At 43.2% G+C, this 18917-nt stretch overlaps 2 protein-coding genes across 7 annotated transcripts in view; one reads left to right on the top strand and one right to left on the bottom strand.

Moving 5' to 3' along the window:
• Positions 1–9604: 9604 nt before the first annotated feature.
• Positions 9605–16869, top strand: LOC112245416 (transmembrane protein 241). Of its 2 annotated transcripts, none has more exons than XM_024413513.2 (14): positions 9605–9728; positions 10232–10278; positions 10426–10503; positions 10788–10869; positions 11077–11154; positions 11239–11264; positions 13228–13328; positions 13455–13500; positions 13604–13639; positions 13961–13995; positions 15740–15809; positions 15953–16046; positions 16315–16379; positions 16601–16869. In XM_024413513.2, the coding sequence occupies exons 1-14, from the start codon at positions 9720–9722 to the stop codon at positions 16665–16667; spliced, it is 834 nt and encodes a 277-aa protein (XP_024269281.1). In that variant the 5' UTR covers positions 9605–9719; the 3' UTR covers positions 16668–16869. The 2 variants fall into 2 exon arrangements, with proteins under 2 accessions (XP_024269281.1, XP_024269280.1); XM_024413512.2 differs by lacking the exon at positions 9605–9728 and adding an exon at positions 9746–9940.
• The window catches only part of rbbp8 (retinoblastoma binding protein 8), a 67009-nt gene continuing 64804 nt past the window's right edge, over positions 16713–18917 (bottom strand). For all 5 annotated transcript variants that reach the window (XM_042308463.1, XM_024392885.2, XM_024392883.2 and 2 more), the window contains exons 13-17: positions 18692–18859; positions 18466–18511; positions 18294–18384; positions 17850–17991; positions 16713–17390 (exon numbers count right to left, since the gene is read on the bottom strand). In XM_042308463.1, coding sequence (XP_042164397.1) covers positions 17281–17390; positions 17850–17991; positions 18294–18384; positions 18466–18511; positions 18692–18859 — 557 coding nt within the window. In that variant the 3' untranslated portion in view covers positions 16713–17280. The remainder of the gene's footprint in view (positions 17391–17849; positions 17992–18293; positions 18385–18465; positions 18512–18691; positions 18860–18917) is intronic.

The following is an 18917-nucleotide window of genomic DNA, read 5'->3' as shown; positions in this document are numbered from 1 at the left end:
AAGCATAATTCCAAAGTTGTGGCAAAATGGCTTAAGGACAACAAAGTCAAGGTATTGGAGTGGCCATCACAAAGCCCTGACCTCAATGCTATAGAACATTTGTGGGCAGATCTGAAAAAGCGTGTGCGAGCACATAGGCCTACAAACTTGACTCAGTTACACCAGCTCTGTCAGGAGGAATGGGCCAAAATTCACTAAACTTATTGTGGGAATCTTGTGGAAGACTATCTGAAACATTTGACCCAAGTTAAACTATTTAGAGGCAACGCTACCAAATACTAATTGAGTGTATGTAAACTTCTGACCCACTGGGAATGTGATAGATGAAATAAAAGCTGAAATAAATAATTCTCTCTACTATTACTCTTCAAATACATTTCACAGTCTTAAAATAAAGTGGTGATCCTAACTGACCTAAGACCGACAATTTTTACTCGGATTAAATGTCAGGAATTGTGAAAAACTGAGTTTAAATGTATTTGGCTAAGGTGTATGTAAACTTCCGACTTCAACTGTACATGCTTTACAATACGATCAACCTACGTTCCACAATTTATTGGGCATGAGCAGATGTTATTTATTTCAATAATCATTGAAGTGGCCAGGTCAGGCCGTTGAAATGAAAGATTGTGCCTTTAAGAATGCCCCCAAGCTGCTGGCTCTCAGTCTCACTGCAGAATTAGATCTTCATCCACGTTCTCCAAACATCACATTTCAAAGTGTTTTTCATGCTCATGCTGCTCTGTATTAAATTTATCCAAGCTTAAAAGTTAAGTTACGGATTAAGTTTAGGCGCTCATTCTGAATGGTTAAGGTAAACGTCATGAAATGTCAATAGTTCTGTTTTAGAATTACTTTATTAGGCTATATGTGCCCGATGCCACCCTTCATCTCAGATTCTCTGCTAGCTGTGCAATATCAAGTGCACCTATAGGCTTAGTGTTGTTTCAAAATAATCAATAGCCTACAAAGTGCACCTATAGGCATAGTATTTCAAAACGATCAATAGCCTACAAAGTGCATGCTTGGAGAAGCACAGAGCAAAATTATATTTCTAAGACCACTGCTGGGATGCAAATAAAACTAGGCTGCATTACAAACTGCAATGGCTATTCCACCCCTGAGCCCGGGCCTGCTCTGCTCTTGCTGATCAAAAATGATTTTTTGTGCTGCCTAACCAATGGCTGTGCTGGGTAGGTCTACCGCAGCATATCAGGAGAGGCAAAGGCTTCTTCTGAAAAAAAGTGTGGGATTAGGACGAGCCTATGTTCTGTTCGAGAAGGAGAGGGCGAAGATGAGAAGGATGGACTGGAGGTCCACTTTGATAGCTTGCTACTACTATAATTGATTTTTATTAAAAACAATGTTTCTTGCCCATGATGTAGGTGTCACTGGTGTAGAGAGGAGTAGGCAGTCGCAGATTTAGAACTACTGAATTTATTTACGCACCATAGATCAAAACAGGACGAAACCTTAATGCCGTTGTGCTCAAAATACATCTTCATAAACAAAAAAGGCACAGGGTGAACCAAAAGTACAAAATACTCAGGAAATAGGAAAGATTCCTAACAGGAAAACAAGTAACATTTACAATGACAAATGGTGGGGGGAATACACACACGGGATTGGAACCAGGTGTGTGTAATTATGAAGAGACAAGTCCAGAGTTGATGAATGAAGGGCGTTTGCCAGCACTAGGTTTGGCAGCAGCTAGAAGGCTAGCGACGCTGAACGCCTGAGCTGGACAGGAGGGGGAGCCAAAGCAAAGGCTGGTGAAACAGTACACCCGGTACTGGAAAAGCCCCCCACGATGCTGTGAGTCCAACAGGCTGCGTATAGAGTATGCCGGGGCCCCCTCGACATCCAAGGGAGGGTGAGGTGCGTCGTGGGGTCCAGCACTAGCCAAGGGACCAGTTTCCACCGGCCTGAGGAGAGATGCATGAAATGAGGGTGAGATACAGTAATTTACAGGGAGCTGTAATCTGTAAGTCACCTCATTTACTCTCCTCAGGACTTTGAACGGCCCCACAAACAGCGGGCTCAGCTTCCGGCAGGGCAGTCGGAGGGGAAGGTCCTTTGTAGAAAGCAAGACCCTGTCACTGGGGTGAAAGTCCGGGGCCACACTGTGGTAACATTTGGCCTGCGCCTTCTGCCGGCGGACGACGCGGTGGGGACGGGTGTGCGCGATGTTCCATACCTCTTCGGCAAGCCGGAACCAATCGTCCACGGCAGGAGCCTCGATCGGACTCCGGTGCCAGTGCCTGCTGATAGCCTAGAACACACTGAAAGGGTGTGAGGTTAGTGGCAGTTTTGTGCGTATTCTTCCCAAGGCAGAAACGCAGCCCACTCCCCCGGCCAGTCCTGATATTAACTACAAAGGTACCTACCCAGTTCCTGATTTACCTTTTCCACCTGCGCATTTGATTGGTGTTGGTACCCGGAGGTGAGGCTGACCGTGACCCCCTGTCGTTCCATGAAGGCCTTCCAGACACGGGAGGTGAGCTGAAGACCCCGGTCAGACACGATGTCCTCCGGGATCCCGTAGTGCCTGAAGATGTGAGAGCCTCCGTGGTCTGCAGGGCCATAGGGAGACTAGGCAGAGGAATCAAATGACAAGATTTGGAAAACCAGTCCACAACAACCAGGATGGTGGTGTGCCCCTCCGAGGGGTGAAGGTTTGTGACAAAGTCCAGAGAGATGGGACCAGGGTCGTTGTGGAACTAGTAGCGGGTGGAGTTTGCCATAGGGGAGATGTCTAGGTGTCTTGCTCTGTGTGCAGGTGGAGCAGGAAGAGATGAAAACCTGGACGTCTAGGGCCAAGGTGGACCACCAGTACTTGGCAGAGAGACAGTCGATAGTACGGGCTATACCCGGGTGTCGACACAGGTGCGGTGTGTGCCCAGGCGAGGAGACGGTCCCGCACATCAGAGGGCACGTAGATACGCCCCTCGGGACAGTGGGCAGGTGAAGGATCCTGTCGCAGGGCTCGATGGATGTCCGTGTGCACATGACAGGAGCCACAATGCGGGACAGGGGAATAATGGGTTTCACTTTCTCCCGCCGATCCTCTGGGTCATGCACCCAGGGCAACGCATCAACCTTCACGTTCTTTAATCCCATCCGGCAGGAGGGTAAAGTCAAACCTGGAGAAGAATAGGGCCCACCTGGCCTGACGCGGGTTCAGCATCTTCGCTGCTCGAATGTACTCCAAGTTCCTGTGGTCCGTCCAGACAATGAATGGGTGTTTAGCACCCTCCAGCCAGTGCCACCATGCTTTCAGTGCCTTCTTGACGGCCAACAACTCACGAACACCCACGTCGTAATTCTGCTCCGCAGGAGACAGCTTCCGTGAGTAGAAGGCGCATGGATGTAGTTTAGGCGGCGTTCCAGTGCTTTGGGAGTGAACAGCCCCTACTCCAACCTCGGAGGCTCTACAATGTACAACCTCTACAATGAAGGGCAGAGACGGGTCAGGTGGGGTCTGGGAAGGTGGTGGTGTAGCCTGCAGTTGGTGTACGACCCAGAGCACCTCGTCCATGGCAGTCCCGAGGTGCTCCAGGCACGAGTCGTGGTGGCGGAGCTTCGCTCCTACAGCAGAGAGGTCTGGATGTCCTGCTGCTTCCTGTTTTCTTGGGTCAGTCATTCTGTCACTGGTGTAGAGAGGAGTAGACAGGAGACGAAACCTAAACAATGTTGTGCTCAAAATATATCTTAAACAAAAAGGCACAGGGCGAACCCAAAGTGCAAAATATAAAGTACTCAGGAAATAGTAGGAGCGGTTCCTCTCAGGAAAATAAGCAACAACTACAATGACCGACAAAGACAAATGGCAGAGGGAGTAATTATACAGTGATAGAGTGGGGATTGGAACCAGGTGTGTGTAATGATGACGAGACAAGTCCGGGGTTGATGAGTGAAGGACGTTTGCCAGCAGTATGTTCGGCAGCAGCTACAAGGCCGGCAACGTCGAACGCCTGACCTAGACAGGAGGGAGAGCCAAAGTGAAGGCTGGTGTGACAGTAGGTCTATTTAATAGTGTATAAAAGCCCCTTAGATATTCATTTAGAATCCTCTAAATTTAATTGATCATCCAGTGTTTTCATTTAGAGATTCCGGTAAACTCTTTGTAGGTTCCTTTCATATGTCCTATCAATTATTATTGGATTATTTACCATGGCAACCACTTGTTAGTATAAAAACAAAAAGTAATTTCTCAGTTCGGTTGGCTTTCGTGGAGGGGATATTTGTGCGTTTCTTTACCAAATGGAAGTCAGAACAAATGCTTTTATAGTATTCCTATTGTTATATGTAAATACAAGAAATGTGTATGTAGAGAGGTAACTTTCTTCACCAGTTCTCATACCATTTTGCACAATTATGTAATTAGCCTACTATCACTTCAATCCCAATGATAATAAATGACAATCAATAACTCTGACCAATCCCCGAGATCTGTAAGACCACGGGTTTAATAATAATGAGTCAAAGACTCAGCTTATGCAAAAAGATAGTTCCGTTTATTCACAAGTACGTTCTGAAGCCCATTATACAAAGACATACATTTTATTGCTGCGCACATACTTCCACACAAACAGTAGATATCCTACGCACATACATACAAGTTCAAATCTTAAACTACGCCTTGCTCAGACAGACTGTGTTTTCCACTTATACAGATGCATTGTTTAATCTGCAACATGTTTCATAATTGTCTGCAAGCCTAACAGTTTCTCCCCTCCACGGGTGGAGACAGAATGTCCTGTAAGGAACACAGTAGTCCAGCTTGTCTGTTGATAGCTCCTCTTATCATTTGTTTCGCACTTGCACCCTGCTTACCTACTAAAAGGAACAAAAAGGTCCTTGTTCTAATTCTGACTAAAACTACACACATCATCAGATTATAGTTTTATGATTCTAATAAATTTCATACAATTATATGGTTTCAGGGTGGAATATTCTAATCATTACCTTTAAGCATATAACTCCCTTATCACCTACCAGTTGGAGTAACTAATGTTAATTCTTGAGAGGAATTATGGTGTTAATTTTCTCTTATTGTAAATTGTGCATAGAGATGACTGACATTACTGTTTAATGTAATAGTGTTTATTGGATTTACATTGTATCAATTTTCTATTTATTTGATCCTGTTTCCCTCTGGACACAAACCACATGTATACCTGACTGCATGGTTACATGTCAAGTCTTGGGCCAAGCAGAACGCCAGTCGAGCCTTCAAGTTGTACCAGAAAGAGGAAAAGAGCGCTAAACAACAGTGCCCGCCTCCCCACAAGAACAAGTCTGCCACCGCCCTCTACAACACAGACCTGACTACTGAGCATTCAGAGTCCTCAGCTCCGCAGGAAAGGAAGTCATCCAAGGGCAAAGGGAAGCCTAAACCATACTGCCCTTTCTGCAAGAACCAAGAGCACTACCTCAGTTCTTGTGAGAAGTTTAAGAAGGTCTCCAAACACCAAATAGCTCAGTGGGTCAAGGATAAAGACCGGTGCTGGCGGTGTGGGCGAGGACACCTGCACCCTAAAGAAGCCGTGCAACATCAGCAAAGACACCTCCGACTACAGTCTACCTGGACCGACCAAATCACTCTGGCCGTGTGATGCTAAAGGTGGTCAAAGTCCGGCTCCACAATGGGAACAGACACCTCGAAACTTATGCAGTCCTAGATGACAGCTCAGAGCGTACCATTGTCCTTCCCTCTGCTGTTCAGCAGCTGGCGTCCCTGATGCTTAGGACCGTACATCAAGAGGTGGTGCAGTTAAAAGGCCACTCAGTCACTTAAGTTTTCACCAGTGTGCAACCCGTCCAAGCAGTTCAGTATAACCAAAGCCTTCACTGCTGATGACCTAGACCTCGCAGAGTACTCCTACCCAGTGGAGGCTTTGCAGAAGCATTACCAACACCTCCAAGGTCTTCCCCTCAAGACCTTCACCAAGGCCAGTCCCCTGATCCTGATCGGTTCAGATCACCCCCACTCGCTGACACCAATGGAACCGGTGCACATGGGCCCTCAAGGTGGACCTGTTGCAGTCAACAGAACACTTGGTTAACCACTCCAAGGGCCTTCCAACTCCCCGTCCAATTCCGGCAAGGAACATCAGTGCCTGTTCACTTCCACCATCTCCTTTTCAGATAGCTTCTCCTCATGGCAGAAAGGGGCCGTGGCAGATTGATACCATGCCTTACCACAACAAGAAGATGGTGACCCGTTCCAAGCAAGAACATGAAGCTATCCGCACCCTTGATACTGACACCGTACATGTGACTGCAGGAGATGTTGAATGCCACTCCTCTACTCTGAGTTAAGGACTCTCCACACTTGAAAGTACCAAAGGAGGCAGTCTTGGCTCATCTGAGGAGCCCTGGGTGGTGTTTACCCAAGAACCCAGAGCAGGCAAAGATCTACTGCCAAGAACTTCAGAAGCTAGAAACTGCAGGCTATGTGATCAAGTTCCCCCAAGAAGAGGTTGACATGGAAGAGGAGTCCTGGTACATCCTGCACCACAATGAAAAGAACAGTGTTCAACTGTTCCTTAGCCTACAAGGGCCAAGTTCTTAGTAAACTCCCCCTACCAGGACCCACCTTGCGTCCTTTACCTGCTTGGCATCCTCCTGAAATTCAGGCAGCACACAGTGGAGACATATGTGGAGACATCAAGGCCATGTTTCATCAAGTGCGCCTGCTACCCTAAGACCGAGGCCTTCTCCGATTCCCGCGGAGGGACTCCGCTGGCACTGCCCTACAGATACATTGGGGTACATGAGGACCATCTACCGTACTCTTGCCAGCCAGTACGAGCCCCTGGGATATATCATCCCCTACACGACGAGAGCAAAGATCCTGGTACAGGAGCTCTGGAAGAAGGATGGCAAGACACCATCTTACAGGCACCCCTATTAGACCAGTGGAAAGAGTGGGAGCGTAAACTTCCGACACTGTCAGAGGTCGTCATCCCTAGGTGTTATGTCCCTCCAAATATAGACAGTGCCATAGCGACCACCAACATCCACATCTTTTGCGATGCTCCAGAAAGAGCCATCTCCGCACCGAGGACGACCAAGGACAAGTACATGTCTCATTCCTCGTGGCAAGATCTCGTGTGGCACCTAAGCGCCAACTCACAATACCCCGCCTGGAGCTCAGTGCTGCCCTGACTGGAACACAACTAGCTCGTCTTCTGCAAACTGAGCTTACTTTGGAGATCCGCAAGACTACCCTGTGGTCAGATTCAATGACCGACTTACACTGGCTGCAATCAAAGTTGTGACGTTGCAAAGTGTTTGTCGGTACCAGAGTCGCTGAGATACAATATCTCACGTTAGGGAGTGGAGATATGTCGACACTGCTAACAACCCAGCAGATGACATCACGAGGGGGAAAAACTCTGGCTGAGCTAACCTGAGTGAACCACTGGACTCAAGGTCTACGCGTCCTACAACAGTCGCCTGACACCTGGCCTGTGATGCCCAGAACAGCTAGAGAAGAGGACACCGCTGAATGCTCACAAATCTACTTTCTGTGGTCAGGTCAACCTTACTCCTGATCCTGTAAAAGTAGACTGGAGCATCTCACAGTTGGAAGGAGCTCTGTGAGTCCGTGTACCAAACTATGATTTCAACTGTTGGGGATCCCAAGCCCTCAAGGCAAGACATGGAGACTTTCCTGCTTAAAGATGCCCAGAGGGATAGTTTCACAGAGGAGATCAAGGCCCTTGAAGCTGACAAGCCAGTACTGAGGAACAGCAGACTCTGTTCAGTGTCTCATTTTAATTAGAGTTATTGAACTCACAATAAGCCAGATTCGAGTAATTTATATTTTGGTGCTGAAACTTGAAGCAGCAGCTGCAGCACAATCAATCGGAAATGGACAGCTCATGGTGCTGAAAGTAGGCATAACTCATTTAAAACGTCTTAATTTTAATTAGACTTTTACTAACAAGAGGGCTGTGTGTTGATGGCTATTTCTTCCTATGTAAGAATTAGGAGGTAGGCCTACCTGTTTGACAGATTAAATTAGGTTATAGGCTGCTATACCCATATATTTGTTGGTCAATTCCTCCACCCACCTTGCACTCTTTAAATAGCCTACCTCTGTGTCAGTGAAGGGCTGTTAAAACGAAGATTTGAATTTGAGGGGGTATGAGAGAGTATGCCATAGGTCTACGTTCTATGAAAGAAAATGGCAAAAAGCACAGGCCTAACTCGTTAGGATCCGATTACATAAAGTGATCTATAAACAGAGCTTTGGTCTACGATGCTTTATGCTAGAAACAAGCTGTAAAATATCAAATCAAATGTACTTATAAAGCACTTTTTACGTCAGCAGATGTCACAAAGTGATTATACAGAAACCCAGTCTAAAACCCAAAACAGCAAGCAATTGCAGAAGCATTTAGGGAAAGGATCGACTCTGATGCATATGGGGATATCATTTATTTTTTTGTCATTCAGAAGCTGAGCTACAACCTATAACCGAGGAGACAACATTTTTACTTTGCTTGGGAAGTAATCTACTTCTGTCACCATCAATTGATAAACTGTTAGTATTCTGTACAATAGAAGATGTTTAAACCCAGACTGCTTTTAGGGAAACACTTGTGACCTTTCGTTAGATTAAGCCATGGAAGAAGAGTAGCCAAATCCAAACTGGTTTACCTTGACACTTTGTTTGGTGCATTCACGGTTGAGCTCGATTAACGCTGATTGGCTAATTATTTTATACTGTTTTTGTCATGGGAGGTCAGATGCTCGCTGGCTTCCCTTGCCTTCAATGCTACGGACGGCAACAATGTCATACTTGTTTGGACCAGACAGCATCAGACAGATGGCCTACACGTAGAGAGACATAGGGGTACTGTGTCGCTCGCTCGGATGCTTTCTCCTGTAAGATACATTCAGTCTTGCGAATTAAAGGAAAATGATTCAACACAAAGAGGAAATATGTATTATTTTTTATTTGTAAAAGAAAATTGGGAAGCATGGCTACCCTTTGCATCCATGAATACATGCCACTGGTGGAAAGGTAGGACTAACTCTTGAAAGTACCATGCTCAGATTCCTAATGTCTCAGATTTAATTATTGCAAACAGGGACACTTTTGTTGCAAACAAGACACACTGATTTGGCATTGGAAAAATATGATAAGATGAACACAGGCCTATCTACTTGTCCATTCTTAGCCTGTAATTTGAGTAATTTGTGTGGTATGAAAAAATACTTAGCTAGTATGTAAAATCACATAGAATTGCATGAAATATATACAAAAGGCGATTTTTTTTCTCTTCTCGGACCTGCAAATACGATAGTCATGCAATGATTTTATTATAAAGATCCTACTCTTGTCCATGGCGGTCTGTGAACCATCAGCCTTCTGGCCCGCAGCCCTGCGCAACATCAAATTTCCTTCGTTGCCATGTAATGCATACAGCTTGAACAGTTTCTGAAACTGCATATACAGCTCTGGTCTGTCCAGAAGTGAGGGTAAAAGGTAGACATGTTCTCCACATGTTTTAATTATTACTTTGGGTATAGGGGAAGGTCACTTGTTTTTTTTCTCTCTCACGCGGTTCAGGGAGGGTTTAGGTAAAATATATTTTGCTGAAGGGAGGGTCAGCCATTTTAATTTATCCATGTAACCCATAATATAAATAGCGTTCTCTCCATAAGGGTAAAAGTTTGGAATAGGGTTAAACTGGTTCCGAATGGTTAAGGTAAGGGTTAATTTCTTGGTTGTGTGATGACGTGTCATGACTTCGAACCCCGTTCAAAGATGCCCGGCCATTCTGAGGGTGAACCAAAAGCTTGATGATGTAAAATTATCAACCTTTAACTACGAGAGACAGAAAGACAAATGCATTTCAAAAGACATGTTACTGGTCTAATATTTTGTTTATTTTATGTAGTATCGTATTTCACGAATAAGGTGAGTTTTCGCTGGCTTTCCCACAGATACAGGCTAGTCAGGCAAACAGACCTACCAACATCAATGCTCTCAACAACGGTTGCTTGATTTATCAGTGATAAATTATTGATTTTAGCTGGTTGGCATGCAAGTCGCTGTATCAAAGATAAAGAAAGCAACTATGTGTGGCTGTATTCTAACATTGTAACAAGACCTCAGCCTCTTCCGGGTTTTAAACCGCCGTTCAGCGCTGTACAGTTGAGGTAGTAATTCTTAATTCCATATAGATACATTTTTTCGTTTGTTTTACAGTATGTCCTGTCTGTCTTGAAATTTACATATCCAACCCTATTTCAGGGGTAAGTAACATTTGTCTACACTAGTTAGTGTTAAATAACATCTGTGCAATATTCCGATTAAAAAACTTTTGCGTAATTCGAGCATTAGCCTACGGATGATTCTCGCAAATTAATAATGCTCCAAACATCTTCCTATATTCTGTACAGATGGCAGACTTTTATTGGGGGCCTGCTGCTTCTGCTCTCTGGGAAACTTGGATTGGTGGATATAAGTGGCTTTCCCAGGTAACCTCTGCATTTGTCCTGTGTATTCCCAGCATTAGGGAATGCAAGGGAGTTATCCAAGGTGGCACTGTCTGACTGTGACCACCCTCTAGTGGTTGATGACAGGAATTAGAGCAAAACAAAATCCCAAGACTGAAATTTAAATTGATCTCAGATTGATTGGTTGCAGGGCCAAGTTAACCCCCCCCTTCATGTAAAAAAAATAAAAATAAAATCCATGACAGTGACAGAGAACTTTAATCCCTGGATGATGACCTTGTGTATTATTCCCCATTATCCTACAGGTCAGCAGCACTTTCCTGGCTTCCGGGATCCTTCCTGTTTGTAGGGAATATTTATGCAGGGTCCAGAGCTCTTTCACGCTTGGTGAGTCATTCACTCCTAATCATGCAAGCCTTTTCTGTTACAAACAACACTTTTAAGGTGGAACTGGGCAAACACTAGGATATGACCCCAAATGATGGGGGCATCTCTCACCATGGGATAAGGTCTCCACGTTGCTCTAGGTCTTGATTTTGTATACCTACTATCATGACAGACACTGATCTAAGATGTCCGCTTGTCATATTCCAGCCTATCCCTTTCTTCTTCACTCTTCACAATGCTTCTGAAGTGGTGAATTGCCTGATCCTGAAGTTAACCCAGATGGAGGTAAGTGTAAGCTTTTACCCACACTGAACTTTGGGCAAGGTCGATTAAACACACGCAATTACATATATATATATTTTTTAACAGCAAATTCCATGGATGAAGCTATTAAGGTTTGTTCCAAGTCTTATCGTTAATATAATAAAAGTTTGGATATTCAATAGTGTCTAACAGAAAAAGTAGCTAGTAAGTTTTCAAAACTGGATTTGTTTTGGTTTTATTGACTTAAGGGGAAGTATACCAAAAATAAAAAAATTCCCTAAACGATTCAATACATTGAAACTAGTTAGGTGGAGTTTGCCTCTCTTTCCCTGCAGCCTAGAACTGGAAATCTGCAAAAACGGATCACATGGCTGGTTACGCGTCTTTGTGCACTGCAAAATCTGCTCCGTGGTCAGTCAAAGAGTGATTGAAAAATCCACATATTATGTTTTTTATTGAAAGTTTATGAACGAATTAGCCATTTTTACCAAAAGTACTATCGGTTCTGAGACAGGAAATGTGTACTTTTCCACCTAAAACAATTATTTTATCATTATTTTATGTGGCCGACTGCAACAGCGGAGATGGGTAACAACTGCGCTCTCGTGAGGGAATCCCTTAACGTAAAAACTCCTCTGTAGCTCTGTTGGTAGAGCTTGGCACTTGCAACGCCATGAGAGTGGGTTAAATTCTCAGGCCACCCGTATGCACGCATGTCGAAGTCGCTTTGGATAAAAGTGTCTGCTAAGTGTCTGTTAAGGCCCTTATTCACAACGACATACAATGTTTCAGATTAGTTATGCTAAGTAAATAACAACCTACAGACAGGTCTGACGATGAAATACTCACAAGTGATTTAGAAACTACTTGGAGGGGTGCCGATATTTTTAATCTGTAATACATTTATGGCCACATGGCTAAAAGTAATTATATTGGTATGATACTCATGGCCACTATTGATAGCGGAAGGTGGGGGTTACGAATACACAATAGACCAGACTACGTGCAACCAAATAGGCCTACCCCAGGTGGTTCCTGGGGCCTTGTATTTCACACAAACCTATACAGTTAAAAGCTTGAAATGTCAAGAGTGCAACTTTCACTGGGGATGGGTGGGACATGCCCCACATTGTGAAATTGTATTTTTGTCCCCCCCAGTTTTATCATTGGAATGTGATACAAAACAAGGCAATGGTGTGCTTTAGGACCATGCTGACACCGCCGAGCGGTAGGGTAGGCTGTTTGGAGTGTTTATCTGACTGGATAAAAAAATATAATAATTATGTCCCCCTCACTTCTAAAACCAAAGTGGCGCCTCTGTGAAACAATGTGATGCAAATTAACCATTGCTGGCCAACACAGACATCAGAGATTATGGAGAAGAAAAAAAGTGAATAGACCCGATCGATCCTAAGTAATTCAAATGTAACAGCTTTAATTTTTATTCTGTCTATTCTGCAATGGAAGATGACACAATTACGGTCTATTATCTCCTCAACATATGCTAACTGGTAAAGCGCCTAGGCTACAACATAATAAAATCAACTCAACTGCAATTAGACTACATACCTCCGAACGCTCGCTTTCTCTTCTGAAAACTTACATCTGTGACTAAAAGCTCCAAATAAGGGCATGTATGTCAGAGTTGGCCACACAAGTGCGCAGTTGTTACCCATCTTCATTTCCACTGCTGTTGCTGTCAGCCACATAAAATAATCTCAATAGTTTTAGGTGGAGAAGTTCACATTTCCTGACTCAAAACCGATAAAAAAATTGCTCATTCGGCCATACACTTTCAATAAAACAATTTGTCCACAATTTCCGGATTTCTCAATCACTGACTGACAACAGAGCAGAGCTAGCAATGCACATCACCAGTCTGACCCGTTTTTGCAGCTTTCCAGTTCTAGACTGCAGGGAAAGAAGGCAAACTCCACTTAACTAGTTTCAATGTAAGGAATCACTTGGAACATTTTGGATATTAGGTTAACTTCCCCTTGAAATACTATATTATACCCCATACAACTGCTGTTGGAAGCTAGACTGATGGTCCTTGAAGACTATGGAATTGTAAGCTATTGGCTTTCTTTCTAGTGTGAGTCTGCTGTTGATGTCGGCCATCAACCTCCCCCTCTATGACCCTCAGTTTGACCCTGGTGGTTACATGTGGGCCCTGGCACATCTCTTCTGTGTTGGCAAGTCTAGCTGGAATAAAACCAGCTGTGGGATTGTGTCATATGTTTAAAGCATATAGCATATAAATATACATCGCTGAATACACTTAGCAACACAATATTAATACAGAAATACATCAATTTCAGGTGCCTATAGAGCGTTCCAGACACACTTCAAGTCCAGTCATTTGAGGTAAGCTATAATTTGTGCATCCCTTGTGTAAGACAAAGATTTGAAAAACTGGTTTCCTGTTGTGAATACTATGAAACATGTTTGTTTTCATGATCTATATTAGTGACCTTGAACAACAATACATCAACTATTTGTTCAGGTAAGAGGGAAATACTTTGTTCCAAAAAACTGTTAATGGCCTAATCACTGCTTTATTGTCCAAAGCATTTTTAAATTGACTGTAAAAAGTTAAAATGTTACAATCTATAGCTTCAGTAGACTATCAGGGGCAATCAAGTTATTGTCACTAATTGCTGTCAGAGTAAGTTTGAGGGGGAATAACTTTTGGGGGCTTTGCAGAGTTTCTGTCCTTTCATATGTCACCTGAGATGTCTATCTTTTTGTGTATGTGCAGTGCACTCTTCAATCCGTTTTGTCATTAATTAATGTAAGCTCTAATTGTCATTAATCCTGAAACTAGTGTGTTGCTGTTGGCCTTTGCTGCACACCCTACTGGTAAGACCTTTGGACTGTTTCTTCCCCACCAATCGATCAAATAGTTCTGTAGCTACAGTGCATTTGGAAAATATTCAGACCCCTTGACTTTTTCCACATTTTGTTATGTCACAGCCTTATTCTAAAATGGATTAAATTGAAAATGTTCCTAAATCTACACACTACCCCATAATGACAAAGTAAAACGTGTTTTTTAGAAAATAAAATGATCACATTTACATAAGTATTCATACCCTTTACTCAGTACTTTGTTTTGGCAGCGACTACAACCTCATACCCAGGAAGACTTGACGCTACAGGCTTGGCACACCTGTATTTGAGGAGTTTCTCTCATTCTTCTTATCCTCTCAAGCTGCCAGGTTGAATGGAGAGTGTTGCTGCACAGCTATTTTCAGGTCTCTCTAGAGATGTTCGAATAGGTTCATGTCCGGGCTCAGGCTGGGCCAATCAAGGACATTCAGAGATATGTCCCAAAGCCAATCCTGCATTGTCTTGGATGTCTGCTTAGGGTCATTGTCGTGTTGAAAGGTGAACCTTTGCCCCAGTCTGAGGTCCTGAGCAGATTTTCATCAAGGATCTCTCTGTACTTTGCGCCGTTCATCTTTCCCTCGATCCTGAAGTCTCCCAGTCCCTGCCTCTGAAAAACATCCCCACAGCATGATTCTGCCACTACCATGCTTCACCGTAGGGATGGTGCCAGGTTTCCCCCAGACGTGACACTTGACATTCAGGCCAAAGAGTTCAATCGTGGTTTCATCAAGCCACAGAATCGTGTTTCTCATGGTCTGCGAGTGCTTTAGGTGCCTTTTGGCAAACTCCAAGTGGGCAGTCATGTGCCTTTTACTGAGGAGTGGCTTACGTTTGGCCACTCTACCATAAAGGCCTGATTGGTGGAGTGCTACAGACATGGTTGTCCTTTTGGAAGGTTCTCCCATTTCCACCTCCCTGACCAAGGCACTTCTCCCCGATTGATCAATTTGGCTGGGCGGTCAGCTCTTGGAAGAGTCTTAGTGGTTCTAAACTTCTTCCAATTAACAATAATGGAGGTTACCGTTCTTGGGGACCTTCAATGCTGCAGAAATGTTTTGGTACCGTTCCCCAGATCTGTGCTTCGACACAATCCTGTCTCGGAGGTCTACAGACAATTCTTTCGACCTCGTGGCTTGGTTTTTGCTCTGACATAGACTGTCAACTGTGGGACCTTATATAGACAGGTGTGCGCCTTTCCAAATCATGTCCATGTTTATTTACCACAGGTGGACTCCAATCAAGTTGTTGAAACATCAAGGATGATCAATGGAAACAGGATGCACCTGAGCTTAATTTCGATTCTCATAGCAAAGGGTTTGAATATTTATGTAAATAAGATATTTGTTTTTATGTGCAAAAATGTCAACCTGTTTTTGCTTTGTCATTATGGGGTATTGTGTGTAGATTAATGAGTAAAAAATAAATGTCATCAATTTTAGAATAAGGCTGTTACGTAACAAAATGTGGAAAAAGGGAAGAAATCTAAATAATTTCCGAATTGACTGTATATGAACAGCTGTTTGCTATTTCAATGCCTTCCTTCTTCTTGGTCTTTTGCAATTATGTAACTGTGTATTGGGACAGTTATCCCAATGTTACACTGATTTAAATCTTGGTCAAGTGCTGATTTTACATCTCTCTCAACCCCCCCCCCTTTCCTGTTTGGAGGAGAGAACGTAATCTGTTTTGATCTTTGTTTGTTTATTCCATCTAGGTGACCTATTTGGTGCCTTGGAATTCCCTTTCCTCCTGTCCCCAAGATTTCACGGTGGCTGTTGTGCCAGGTAAAAAATTGAACTCCGATGTCTTGTTGAGCATGTTAAAAGCAATCTCATTCAAATCAACTTGCTAATAGGGTTTCCAAATCTTTAAAATATACACTTTTGGCATTGTACACTGTAGTAACTTCAACACTTATCTTCCACAGTGCCTTGTTGGGTTTTTTCTTGCTGTTGGCATCAGTCAAACTAAAGAGTGGTTTACCCCTTGAGCACTGCGGGGTCTGGCTCTTTTTGTCCAAGGTAATGAAAGTCAGAACTCAACTTAATGATCAATGGTAAACATATCTTTATTTCCCACAAGATTGTTTTCTTTATTTGTTACCTTCTACCACCATCTCCCCTCTACAGAAAAAGGTATTAGTAATTGGCAGAAAACCTGCCGTAATAACCTAAGTAAACGATTGTCATAAAACCGACAGTTAAATAGTAAATTCATTCTGTTTTAGATTTCCTTCAAGGACAGTGGATGTGCCAGTTACATATCCATGTCTTGCTCTACCCTGTCTAGGTGTTTGCCACATGCCTATCCCCACTTGTTTTTAACATTGAAGTTAACATGCCATCTTTCTGCTGGTGAGTTCTCTACCTGTGTAAATAATGTCTATCTATCCAGTCACCAATTTTACATTCAAGACAAATAGCAGCTGATGATGATATTCCCTGGAGACTCAAGTCATTTTGTAGTCTGCTACTTTAAAGCCTATATCAAGTTTGGTGATCATGGTGTTTGTTGAAGTTACTATTTTTTAGGTATACTATTTACTTCAGTGATTTTGTGTTGGCTTGCTCCTTAGTGTTTTCTTCAGCCATGTTGGAGAAGCCCTGCTGGTGTACTCTGAAAGTACTTCCCAAGTGCGATGAGACCTTTGCGAAAGAAACTACTTCTACCTCACTAAATGTTTCAACGAGTTTACTTGCACTCAATTTCCCAGTGATATTTTTTTGCTTTTGGAACAAATATCACAAGAATGTATGCTTCAATTGAGATTCTTTTTCATTTACTATGCCTTTTCTACAACTTGCTGTAAAGCAGAAATAAAGATTCTATATATTTCCATTAAAATATTTGCTTATTTGAACTTAAATACAATTTCCTAGGATGTGATATACTTGAAGGTGAGTGGCATTAAGGGGGTTTCATCTACAAATACACCAAAATAAAACAGACTGAAAAAAGGGTTCCTTGGCTGTCCCCATAGTCAGTGGTGTAAAGTACTTCTCCCCTATGGGGACAGCCGAAGAGTAGTGGTCAACGGTGCATATTAGTTTCATAAAGAATAATTAACTGAGCAGAGGTTCTTGCTGCATTCATTTTTTGAGGAAATTGGGAGACCTGATGGTCCATTCAATTGTTTTGAACAATTATAAGAATCTGAAATGTCTGGGTGTATATACCACTAAAGGCACACGTATACCTTTGAGGCACTAGGATTATGATACTGGCAGATTGTTGCAGTGAAAATTAAATACAGTTTTACATGTTTGATTGGGTATTGTCTTCTGCTCTTTGCCTTTGGGGGAGAGCATTGTAAGGTCTTCTCCTCCTTAAGCGCTGTTCTGGATCATTATCTTCTTTTACATAACCTGGTACGAGAAACAAGAAGCACAATGTTGTTAAACTCATTAAGTGGAGGTTGACATTGAATGCAAGGGGGGAAAACACCCCTTTATGAGGGCTGAGACAACAGCAATGCACTCCTCAGAAGAAATCAGTGCTGACATCAGTCACAATTAATACCAGGGCTTTGTAAACCTTTGTGGCCCACAACCCCATTTTGATATCAGAAAATTCTCACAACCCAACCGTGTGACAAATGATATAATCATCAGCCAGTGTTTATATGGGGCTATCTATTACAATTCAATCTGAAGGAAGAATGGTTTGACATGACTGAAATACACCAGGGAGATTTTGGAAAGTTCAGGAAAACATCAGGCAATTGTGTATGATCTTCTGTGTAGAAAAGACTACAGTATTAAATACTATGGATTTGATGACCATTGCGTTCTGTTGAATGGATCCAATTGAATAGGGTAGCATACCTCTGTCCACACAGGTTTGTGTTGAAGGGAAGCCGACTTCCCAAAAGTGGTCTGGGGTTGATGGAGGAAGATAACGGAAGCGGTGCCGAGAACAGGCTGACAACTTCTTCACCCTCTCTGCCTCTGAAAGGTCAGCGTAGTACTGAGGGAGATGGAATAGATATGTCACAAATCATGGGTTGTGTTCGATCTGGCAAAAAGTTCTGAAACGGAAAACGCCACATTTATTCAGTTTGGTGCCGTGAGGTCCAGTTGGCAGAGCATTGTGCTTGCAACGCCAGGGTTGTGGGTTTGATTCCCACGGAGGACCAGTACGAAAATGTATGCACTCACTACTTACTGTAAGTCGCTCTGGATAAGAACGTCTGCTAAATGACTAAAATGTAAATGTAATGGACAGGCACTTTCAGCTCCACACATCAAAACACGGTCAAGTCAACTCACGATTTCACACTCTTTACACGTGTGCCCCTTGAGTTTCCTCCTCTCAGCTTTCTTGCGGACCACCTCCACGTGTGCAAACGATAGGTTTTTACTACAGGACAACGAGGCAAAGAAACCTTTTAGAAACCTAGCATGAAAGTGTTCTACGTTAGTCTGACGATTATGATCTCACCTGTCTTTGTGTTCTCCATTGGGTGTTCCACTTTGAGGCATGTGTGCTTTTAATGAGAGGACAATAAAACAGTTTAAAATATTGACATAAATATTTAGCAATGAATGCGCAAAATTCATCTCAAGTGTTGTACTACTTGACCAGGTCATTCTCAACCAATTTGCCTGGTCAAATAAAAGAAACAAGTACACAAGATTATAGAGAAAATACAGTGTAAAGTCCTTACCATCCTTATGCTCTTCCTCCTCCTCCTTATCATCAAACTCTTCCTCCCCATGATGGGGTTCCTCTTTGTCCAAATATGAGCCGTTATGCTGAGGACACGACTCGTACTCCCCGTAGCCTGTTCGGTCGAATATCTCAGCCAAGCTGTCGTTGGCCCTCTGACCAATCCCTAAAAGAAGGGTTTTGAGTTTGGTTACATGGTTGGTTGGTTTGTTTATATGGGTCCT

This window comes from Oncorhynchus tshawytscha, linkage group LG29, assembly GCF_018296145.1.
Source record: "Oncorhynchus tshawytscha isolate Ot180627B linkage group LG29, Otsh_v2.0, whole genome shotgun sequence".
Taxonomy (NCBI): Eukaryota; Metazoa; Chordata; class Actinopteri; order Salmoniformes; family Salmonidae; genus Oncorhynchus; species Oncorhynchus tshawytscha.
The sequence above is the reverse complement of the archived record's forward strand: the minus strand, read 5'-3'. Positions and strand labels throughout refer to the sequence as shown.